General features: G+C 35.5%; 2 protein-coding genes and 1 pseudogene across 5 annotated transcripts in view; 2 read left to right on the top strand and 1 right to left on the bottom strand.

Moving 5' to 3' along the window:
* Positions 1–1,003, top strand: part of cldn10e (claudin 10e) — an 8,393-nt gene extending 7,390 nt beyond the window's left edge. The window contains exon 5 of the mRNA XM_016449348.1: positions 640–1,003. Within this exon, the coding sequence (XP_016304834.1) occupies positions 640–1,003 (364 nt within the window). The remainder of the gene's footprint in view (positions 1–639) is intronic.
* A 2,369-nt stretch (positions 1,004–3,372) lies between these two features.
* LOC107659978 (claudin-10-like) lies at positions 3,373–6,578 on the top strand (annotated as a pseudogene).
* Positions 6,579–7,308: 730 nt separating this feature from the next.
* Positions 7,309–11,329, bottom strand: part of dzip1 (DAZ interacting zinc finger protein 1) — an 18,282-nt gene continuing 14,261 nt past the window's right edge. For all 4 annotated transcript variants that reach the window (XM_016449078.1, XM_016449074.1, XM_016449075.1 and 1 more), the window contains 6 exons: positions 11,051–11,237; positions 10,452–10,605; positions 9,251–9,573; positions 8,996–9,138; positions 7,952–8,123; positions 7,309–7,627 (listed from right to left, as the gene is read on the bottom strand). In XM_016449078.1, coding sequence (XP_016304564.1) covers positions 7,545–7,627; positions 7,952–8,123; positions 8,996–9,138; positions 9,251–9,573; positions 10,452–10,605; positions 11,051–11,237 — 1,062 coding nt within the window. In that variant the 3' untranslated portion in view covers positions 7,309–7,544. The remainder of the gene's footprint in view (positions 7,628–7,951; positions 8,124–8,995; positions 9,139–9,250; positions 9,574–10,451; positions 10,606–11,050; positions 11,238–11,329) is intronic.

Genomic DNA, 11,329 nt, shown 5'->3' with positions numbered 1-11,329 from the left:
CCCCCCCCCCCCCCCCCTTTTTTATGGATGGGCGCTTTTTATTTAACTTCTTTTGGACTGAAGCAACGCAACACCCTGAGTGCAATGATATAGCTTGAAAGATCAAAGACAATTTTTAATATAACTCTGACTGGATTCGTCTGAAAGAAGAAAGTCATATACATCTAGGATGCCTCGGGGGTGAGTAAAACGCTGTCTAATTTTCATTTTTGGGTGAACTAACTCTTTAAGACTGGTTTTGTGGTCCAGGGTCACAAATGTTAGAAATGTATTGCTGAAAACACGTTACAAAGACTGTGAACTATGTAGTACTGAATTGTGGAGTTAGATCATTAAATAGTTTTTCACAATTTTTGTGTTCAGGATTTTTTGGGGTGAGTGGGTGTGGTTTCAGTGCCAACAGCAGACACGCCCCCAGCGTTTGAGAGAAGAGAATACAGCTAATTTTTTCAGGATTTTGATAACTCATTTTATTTACTTGGTGTTTTTTTTATCAATCAAATTTGGCTGGGTGGTTAATAACATTTTGCTGTGGTCTGACAAACTCAGAACACATATTTCATATTGCTTTACACAGACTTTAAACTTTTGGTCTGAATGATTCATTTAATATGTACTTCCTAAAATGTTTGTCCTCAGTGCACCAGTTCTCAGCGTTCCTGTTGTGGAGAGCAATGCCTTGCGTTCCTCTCACACAAATATTTACATCATATCTGAACTCTCCACAAAATCCAACGGATCAGCCATATCTGAGCTCTCCTCAAAGTCTGAAACATCATCTCTGTCAAATGTGCCATCGAAGAGCACACGTATCTCAAGAACTGGACGTCCCTCAAAATCCAGACGCTCTGATAAATCAAGAGGCTCTATCAAATCAGACGTATCACGATCAGTGAGCTCCTCACAGTCCTCAAGGATCAGCAGATCACATTTAAACAACAAGAAAGTGTCCTCTCCATCTGGAGGCACTACACATGACTTCATCAAGAACTCCTACCTCTGAAACACTGAGCTTGGATTATTGGACCTGGTTATGAAAAAACGCAATGGATCTGGAAATGACTTGTTAAACAAAACTAAGACGTTCAGTGTCGCTCTTTCATTAGCTCGTAACAAAACACCCCTAGTGGACAACTGGACACAGTGTTACTACAAATGTCAAGGAACTCTCCAGATCAAATGCATGGATTTTTGTAAAATTAACTGAAAATTGTTAAACGAGATTCTGGGATCAATTTGTGCAAAAATTTAAATTACTAATGGTTATTTATTGATAGATTCATTATTTGAGAAAAGTAGATTGCATGTTAGATATAAAGAGCGTAACCAGTGTTGGGGAAAGTTACTTTTAAAAGTAATGCATTACTATTTTTATTCATTTTGAGGAATACTGAATCTGTGTTTTTTTTTTGTGTGAGTGAGATGAATTAATGCATATTCATATTTATTTTGAACTACAGTAACATATTCTGATTTCTCTCAACATGGGGACAGGAGAGCTGTCAATCAATAAATTGAAAAAAAACAGTAACTTGCGTTACTTATTTGAAAAAGTAACTCAGATATTCTCTTGTAAATTAAAAAGTAATGCGTTACTTTACTAGTTTCTTGAAAAAAGTAATCTGATTACGTAACTTGCGTTACTTGTAATATATTACCCCCAACACTGAGCGTAACTGCTGAAATGTGGAACAACAGTTTGTGCTTTGTCAGATATATTTTTCTTCACAATTTAATTTTATGTTCAGTGGAACCGATGTAATAAAACAATGCAAGATGACAATAAAACATTTTAAGACGTCTTAAAGACATTTTAAACATAGCAATACAGTTTTGTGTGGATTGTGAGTTTGTTTGAACCTGATAACAACATTATTTTTTGTCGATGTTCCATCTGCAACTTGTAGCTAAACTTTTGTGGTTGCTTAGGTTATTTTAAAATGTTTTTGAAACATATGCTAATATGTAAAAAAAAAATCATACTTTTAAGAAAACAAACTTTTCTAACTTTCTCTACTTTCTAACTTTTTTGAGACCAAACAGAATATTAAGTATAAATTAAATTAAATTAAGTAATAACTTATTTTATATGTTTAACAAAACAAAATTAAAAACTTTTCAACCCTGGAACTACCAGAGTTGTGAATCACTGACCTGAAGGATTTAAAACTTTTATGTTGTAAAAGTCTAACTACGTTAACTCAACTTTAATTTCTTCTATTTGTCTGTGCGAGTATAGAGAGTCTTATTATTATCATTAGAGCCATAGTGACAAAATTCTTGGCAACTGCTGTCCATTTTCTAATTTGAATAACAGGGTTATTATTGTTAACTAAAACTAAAACTATTAAAACATTTTTGTTAATTGAAGTTAAGCTGAGATAAAATAAAATATACTTATTAGATGAATAAGTAAACGAAAAATAGAAATGTTGCCTTGGTGACCAAATAAATACAAAAATTATTAACTGTAAATAAATAAAAACTAAAACTGAAATAAAAATTAATTAAACCTAAATAGTAATTAAAAAAAGAAAAGAACAAAATCTAATAAAATGACAACAACTCATTACAAAAATATAACTGAAAAATATAAATAAAATACAAAATTCTATTTCAAAATTATAAATAATACTAAAATAACACTTGGATCATGCAGTTTCACTTGCTTTGTCTCCATTTTGCAAGTATTTCCAACATTGCTGAATATTGTTTATACATAAACAATATGGGTTTCACTGTTCGTGTCGCTCTACAGCAATCATCACGTATAGCTTACACCTTACATGACATATGAGCCTGCAAAGAGGATAAATATCCGATTTAAGAAGAACATACTTCACCACATGATCATATTATATCTAATAGCCAGTCAATGTTCTTTCAAAGACAATAAACAGGTCCTGCACTATTTAGTTCTGTACTGTTTTTCTGTGGCCATGAATGAAACCTTAAATCTTTTACTTTTCTGAACTATCAGACTTAAGATTTCTGCCCTGGAAGATGATATAATAGGTGATAACTTCCCATCTTTTTCATATATTGTTTCATTTTAAATCATTACCTATTGAATGCACTTTTAGTTGGTCAATGACCTGGTGACACCTGGTTGTCAGATTCAGAGATCAGACAGACCTCATGGAATGTGAAACTGCTTATGAGGTGTTTTACCAGTTTGAAGCTGCAATATGCTGAAGAAAGCATGCACTCTGGATGCAGATACCAAGACAGGAGGAAGCTGTCCTCCAAGGACACACACAATTGGATTGAAACTTCACAGCAGTTCAGGAACTCTCTTTCCAAAGGTCTTTCCACTTCTCTTCCGTTCATCAGTCGTATGCAGCTGGCAGCACAAGGCAGCGAACAGTGGTGATGCATGTGGAGATCGGTTGCTTTTTGTTGTGTTTAAGTGGCTGGATTTTGATCTGCTCCAATCTGGCCACTGAGTACTGGACCTTCTCAGAGATCGGCTCTGTGGTTCTGACCACCGGTGATTACTATTCCAACCTCTGGATGGACTGTGTCTCAGACACCACAGGAGTATCTGACTGTAAATACTTCCCCTCCATGATGGACCTGCCTGGTGATGAATCACTGTTGAAACGGAGACAATGTGTCATGATTTGGTGAAAAAAAAGAAAAGAAAGGCTCATGGTTCTTAGGAGAAAAATAATACATTATTCGATAAATATGTTCAGTGAGGACAAATACATTTTTAGTAAAACTTTATTTTTGTTTTTTTTTATGCTTGTTTTTGTTTTGAATATCATATTTCCAAATCTAAAATGATGCTTTTATTTGAAATTAAAACGTCACTATAGATATACACACTACTGTTCAAAAGTATGGGGACAGTAAGATTTGTATTTTTTTTTGTGACAGTAAAGAAATTCATATTGTTACAAAAGATTTCTATTTCAAATAAATGCTGTTCTATTGATCTTTCGATTCAAAGAATTCTGAAAAAAGTATCACGGTTTCCACAAAAATATTAAGCAGCACAGCTGTTTAAAATCCTGAAAGTTCATCTTTGCCATCAAAGGAATAAATTACATATTAAAATAGAATTTCAATAACATTTTAAAATATATAAATAGAAACGTTATATTAATTTGGAATAATATTTCACAACAATAATGTTTTACTGTATTTTTGATCAAACATATGCAACCTAGGTGATGCATATACTATTTATTTTATTATTTATATACTGAAGTTTCTCATTCAGGAGATTATGGAAGTTTGTTCCTGCCACAAGATTAAAAAAAATAAAATAAAAAGAGAATTGTGACTTTTTATCTCGCATTCAGACTTTTTCTCACAATTCTTCAGAATTACAATTTTTGAAATATTTTAGAAAAAGTCAGAATTGCAAGAAAATAGTCCTCTGAATTGTGAGATAAAATCACAATTCACTTTTAAATGTTTTTTTAATCCAGTGGCGGAAACAAAGAAAAGTCACTTTTTTTATTTGATTTCTTTGGCGGAAATGGGGTTCTATATGAGATGCTTTTCATGTGTCTCTCTGGTTGTTAGTTTTCCTCCATGTATGCAGGGCCCTGGCTGTCATCTCTGTGATCTTTGGCTTCTGGGGGGCTGTTCTTACCCTCATTGGGATGAAATGTACCAAAATCAGAGGCTCCAAGCTTGCCAACGCCAGAGTTACATTCGCAGCAGCACTGACGTACATGGCATCCAGTACAATCCTTTCTTCATGAGCATTTTTGCATAAAGCATAAATTGAGTATCATAAACTGATGTGTTGCTGTATCTGTTTTGCAGGTTTCTGTGGTATGATAGTGTACTCCTGGTGGGGAAATAAAATGCGTTCAGACTTTGTGGATCCATATTACTTGGAATAGAAGTATGTAATGTAGTCACACATTAATAATGAATTCAGTAATAATAATATATAAAAGTGCTTAAAGGTGAGGTATGCCGTTTCTGCGCTACTAGTGTCACCTAGAGGAATTACAAAACATTTTTTAAATATTCAAACAACGCCCCTTACGCCCTTACGATTATTATTCCCCATACAATATCTACCTTTTTATCTGGGGCTTGACAGTAAACAGCTAACAACATGTAGCAAGTTTAGCTTACCTGTCATGAAGAAACTCCACGAGTTTGTTGTCTCAACTGAAACTCAAACATTTCTTAAAATTCCTCCATCTTCTAAAAGCACTGCCAGTGTTTACCCTTGTTTTCCCCAGTTGTCTGTCTCATTTTGGTAAGTCCAGCTTTGGTTTTCACTTCTGTAGCCGAGTTTCTTTTCCCATAACGTTTTCCCTATGGTCTCTCCCGTTGCGTTGAACGGCAAGAACGCTTATGGAGAAACTCCTATTTACTCTGAAGCCTGATTTGTTCATGTTCGTGTAGCTGCACGAACAAATATGGCGCTTCAGCCCGCCAAAACGGTCGGCTCTGAGCACCATTCGACAGATTTTTTTTCTTCAGCATGAAGATCATCCCCTCACTGGACTCTAAAGCAAGGAGCTCGAAGCTTGCTACTTGCTGTAGAAGAGCCCCGGCAGGCGGGAAGATGCTACTCTTCAGCGCCTTCTCTACTGCGGCTATGCGGCGATCACAAATCATTTTAGCCAAAAGCCTTATGTCTTCCAGCCAGCATGTATTCTGCCTTTTATTGTTTCGTCTCAGATGTGGGCCTGAGTCGCGCCGGAACACCCAAAATTGGTCGTTCCAATTCTGGCTCAAAGCCTGTGAACCGTCCTACGCTTAGTGCCTGATGATGGTGGTTTTTCTAGCCCTAAAAATCTTCCTGCCAGCCTTAAGAGGGCACCAAGTCCTGGTCCACTCGGATAACATGACGGTGGTAACCTTTATAAATCACCAAGGCAGTGTCAGGTCATGCTCCCTTTACAGGATGGTGAGACGCCTACTCCTATGGCACAGTACAACCTGCTCTCACTGAGGGCAGTTCACGTGAGGGCCCACTCCACCAGAGGAATGGCCTCCTCCTGGGCTGGGTCCAACGGACTTTCAATTGGTAATATCTGTGTGGCAGCCAGCTGGTCTTCCCTGTATACCTTTGCCAGATTTTATAACTTGGACGTCCATGCTCTTCAGACACGGATTTTGTCTGCTTAATTTACCTAATCCCCTACATTAGTGGAGAAGGTCTTGTATGTAGACCCCAGCCTGGTGGGTCTCATGATTGGCACATGCGTTTTAGGAGCCCTCATTACTGGGCGCTCCGGGGGCTGGGCTTGAAAATCGACTACAGTAGCCACACCCTGAACCCTCGCTTTTGGTTGAGCTGGAAGAGATTGACGTATCAGAGCAGACTGCTCTAAATGTTTTGATATTGCCTGGGAGACTTTAAATTTTTAGGGGGAGATAAGGCCCCTGAATGACATACCTAAGTAGTCAAAGAATAATTAACTGGGTTAAGACAATGTATTTTGACATAAAAATCTTAGAAACCTTACCCTTAAGGTTTTAATTTTCCTCAGGTTGAGCTCGGTGCAGCTCTCTTCATCGGCTGGGGAGGTTCGTGTCTGGTTATATGTGGAAGTGCAGTCATGTGCTATTTCTCTGCAAGAATGTCATTCCCATGAAGGTGTGGCCCATCGCACTGTATTACTATCAATATTGAACAGCTGCTTACTATTTTTGTGAAAACTGTGACATTTTTTTAAGTATTCTTTGAGGAATATAAAGTTGAAAAAAAAATAGCATTTGTTTGAAATGAAAGTCTTTCATAAAATCATAAATGTCAAACATTTATCAATGTAGTGCATCCTTGCTGAATGAAAGTATGAATTTCTTTTAAAAAAACTTTTGAATGGTAGTGTACTGTGTGTTTTCAATATTTTTTGCATTTCTTCAGCTTTACCAAGAAACCCAGAAGACCCCCAACTTACATGACAGCACGAACCAGACAGACGTACATGCTGCCGGGCTCGTCCAGACCCACAACATTCATCATCCCTCCTTCACACCAATCATACAGAGTGAACAGAGAGAGTAGAGGGAGGAGAGGAACACAAGAAAGCCAGTTTCCAAGAACTGTCAGGCCCCTCATAGACTCAACCGTGTAACCCAACGTTTAAAGACATCATTTAGAAACAATTTCAATGCTTGTTGTCTCTATCTATTGCGATATAGCAGGATGCTTGTCACAGAACTTACATATTGTTGCTGTTTTGTTGGTTTGATTGCTTCTATTGTCCTCATTTTGGTTAAAAATGTCTGTTAATGATTAAATGTAAATGCTTGTATATCCAAAACAAAGAATCTTTGAAGTGTTTGAAAAAGTGAATTTAATAAATCAGTATTTTACACATTACATAAACTATCAAAAAATATGAGGCAATCATTTTAAAGTGCAACATCCCTTGGCTGTTCCTTAGTATTAGGTGTACTTGTACCTTTATATTTCATATAAAGTACCTTTAACACTGTTAATATTAAACTGTTTTTGCACCGCTGTCCCTGAATAATCACTAAGCCTGAGCTACAACAGATACTGGATATAAGGTATATTAACTTGATTAACTTTGGTATTGCTCTTCTGCATTTTATTATATCTCATCTGAATCATCCCAGTCGCTGACGCTCACTAAACTGCTCTTGAGAGTGCTGCCGGTTCCTGCGTCTGTGAGGCCTGAAAAACACAAAGAAAGAAATCAGAATCACAGTAATCAACAGGTGTTGAGCTAAAGAGTTACTGCTTATAAGTGAGGGGGTCACAAAACAATTTCAAATGTCTTTGTACTAAAATATAAAAAGTAATAGTAATGTATTAATTAAATTATTTAAACTATAAAAGAAAATATCTAAATCTGTATGTCAATGGTTTGGACAATATGTACTTTTCAGATTAAATGAAAAATGCACAGCAGCTTTTTTGCAAGCAATCGGAGTTTGCTTTTATGGCCATGATTTCTCATTAGCAAAATATTATTATTTAACTATGAATTCTATGTACCTGGCTTCTGTCCTTTGCCCGTCGATGAGCCCCACACACTCGTGCTGGTGTCCAGACTCTTGTCCAAGCTCTTCTTGACAGGTACGGGACATTGGCTGGGTTTGGTTACAGCGGGCACATCCTCCAGAGAGGAGATATCCCAGTCATCATCGTCATCATCTTCATCTGTGTACTGAAAGCAACAGGGCAGAACAACGACCCATTACAAATCTACTATAGAGATAAAACGAACTAATTTCGGAAGATATGCAAAAATAAAAATCTTTATGGAATTATAGTCTGCTCATCCAATCAGTTGACCGTTTTTATTTCATTTTGATTTCAGTTTTAGTTCTTTTGTACATCATGTTAAACTACATAGAAATGAGAAATGTTGCCTTTTCAACTAGCTGAAATATAATAACTTTAAGTTTTTATATTTTATTTTGTTTCAGTTAACATTAATTTTACTTATGGTAACAAAAATGTTTTGTTTTTTTTATGATTTATAGTTTTAAAATAATTATATACAGTATAATAACCCACTACTCCAGTCTTCAGTGTCACATGATCCTTCAGAAATCATCCTAATATACTTGCTGCTCAAGAAAAATTTCTTATTATTATTAAATTTGAAAACTTAATTTTTTCTGAAAAAAACAACAACCCTGAATTTAAAAAAAAATCATTTATAATATTATACATGTCTTTACTGCTACTTTTGATCAATTTAATGGATCCTTGCTGAATAAAAATATTAATTTCTTTAAAAAGATTACAAACCCCCAAACTTTTGAGCAGTAGTCTAAATCTACAATATTTACTGCATTTATGCTGATGAGCTACATTACCTGAGTGAATAAGTGTTTACTGTCATTTTTATTAATAATAAATATTATTATTTATCACTCCTTAGCATGCAGCTTCTCAATAAGAATTTAATGAAATGCCAAAGTACTTTAATAAATGTTGAAATTTTCCACCTGTTCTCTGATGTGGTAGATTTCAATGTCGCATTTATTTACCTTTGCATATTGTTTATCTGTATAAAGGAGCAGGTCTCACCTTTAGCTCTTTCTTTGCGTCTTGCTTCATAGTTTTGACAGCTGTTGGCTTTTCAAGCAATGTATTAACGCCCCCTGCTGGTTTCTTTGGGCCTCGTGCTTCCAGATGTTTTTCAAGGCTTTTGCCAAGAGCTTTGACTTTACCTACAGAAAAACACACACACACAATACAAATATACAACAAATGTGTACAATTTTGATTTCCAAATGCAATACAACTACTCCACACCCTCCTGACATTAGAAGCGAGTCTTACTGTGAGTAATCTTCTCCACGTTTCCATTCTGGTCAGTGTGTTTGTGCAGCTTTGAGAGGTTGAGCTCCTGCATCTCGCTGCCGTCGGTCCACTCGCTGTCGCTCTCGCTCAGAGCCGTCACGTCCGTCCTGTCCGCACTGGTCACAGGAGCAGCGGAGCGCACAGCAAGAGCAGGAGGGGTCGAGCGCTGCTGTGTTTTAGCAGTCTGGGCTTTGACTGTGGTGCTGTTGACCAGGGCAGATTTCTTCTGTGTTTGAGGGGTTTCTTCTTCAGACGATTCCTCTTCCTCAGATGATTCTTCATCAGAGCTGAATGGAGGAGTTCTGCAGGTGAGATGCAATATGCACATTGTTCATACAACCCAGAAAAAGGCACTGAACCAAATATCAAAAACCGATAAAGTGATAACATAATAAAATCAGTGATCATTTAAGCCAAAGTGATAAACAACAAACAAAATAAAGTTAACAGGAAACTGCTTTTGCGGAGCACACTTCATGTCTGTAATGCGACGTATTTCTGATTGAAACTTGATTGTCAGTGTTTTAAAATTAAAATACAAATTTAAAGTAAAAATAATGAACAATTATGCTGATTAAAATAAAATAAACATTTACTGAAATAAAAAAAAAGATCATTTCATTTTTCATTTCATTTCAAATGTTTAATTTCATGTAGTTTCTAGCATTAGGCAACATTTTTATTTAGTTTAAGTTGAAGTACTAAAATGATTAAAATTATAAAAATTAAAACAAAAATATAAATCACTAAAAACGAAATAGGCACATTTAAAAGAACAAAAACCAATTAAAAATTGAGAAAAAAAGTGTATAAAAAACTTTGCTAAAACTTTAACTAAAATGAAAATGAAAACAGAAAATATAAAAATAAATAAAATTAAAAATATTATAAATAGTATAACAGTATATTAATGACACTAAACTAATACTGTTGATTGGACATGATTGAAAAAAAAAAAATAATATATATATATATATATATATATATATATGCCCTACCAGCCTTGGTTATGTCAACAAAAAAACAATTAAAATATAATAAAAACAATAATAAAAAAAAAATGTATATATTATAAGAATATAAATAGAGTCTATATAAATGTTTTTTTTTTTAATTGTAATTTTGTTAAAATTTTGAAGTAATTTATCTGAAGATAAAACCACAGTAAATGTTGCTGTACCTGTGATGCTGTAGCGGTGTGGAGGTTTTGGGCAGGGTGCTGGTTCTGCTGCGTGGAGTTGGTTGTGGGGTGTGCTGCTGTTTAGGAGCAGGGCCCGACACCACTCGAGTTACTGTAGATGGAAAACTGCTGGATCTGGGTCTGGACTGAATCACTGCAATAAGACAAAAATGAGCTCTACTGTCTGCATGAGCCTTCTAAGGCAGCATCCTGACTGAAATGAAACTCATTCATGCCACAGAAACATGTGATCCATGCGAGGAGCAAAATATCAACAAAAATACAAAGCACTTACAAAAACTGGGTGAAACATTGCAGTTTTTAAATAATAAATGTTTAGATATTTGCTTTTATTCATTTTTATTTCAGTTTTAGCTTCAGTTAAAATTCAAGTTAAATGAAGCAACAATTAGAAATGTTGTCTTGGCAACTAGCTGAATTAAAATAAGTTGAAGTATTTTGTTTTATTCAATAATCGTTTAAGTAACAAAAAATGTTTTTAATGGCTTTAGTTTTAGTTAACGATAATAAACCTGTTGGGAATAGACATAAAACAAATATATTTTCTCAGCCTCGAAACTGCGAAGCCAAATCCTGACCTTGTTCATGTTGTTTGGGTTTGGCTGGCTGCTCCATGTTCCTCTCCTTTACTCTCTGCTCCAGTTTATGGCTGATCTCTTTCAGAGCCCTCCGATACGCTGGATCCTCTTCCTGTCTCTTCTGACGATCAGTGATAACCTGGGTCATGGTGTTCTTATATAGTCCTTTAGAGAGACCACTGACTCCCTGAACAACACGATAGACGCTGAGGTTACCATGGCTTCCTAGCTGCAGTCCAACTGTATAATATATATGCTATAACTATATGCTATTTATTT

The sequence above is a fragment of the Sinocyclocheilus anshuiensis genome, unplaced genomic scaffold (genome assembly GCF_001515605.1).
Source record: "Sinocyclocheilus anshuiensis isolate Anshui unplaced genomic scaffold, SAMN03320099.WGS_v1.1 scaffold55, whole genome shotgun sequence".
Classification (NCBI taxonomy): Eukaryota; Metazoa; Chordata; class Actinopteri; order Cypriniformes; family Cyprinidae; genus Sinocyclocheilus; species Sinocyclocheilus anshuiensis.
Note: the sequence above shows the minus strand (reverse complement) of the source record. Positions and strands in the feature narration are given on the sequence as shown.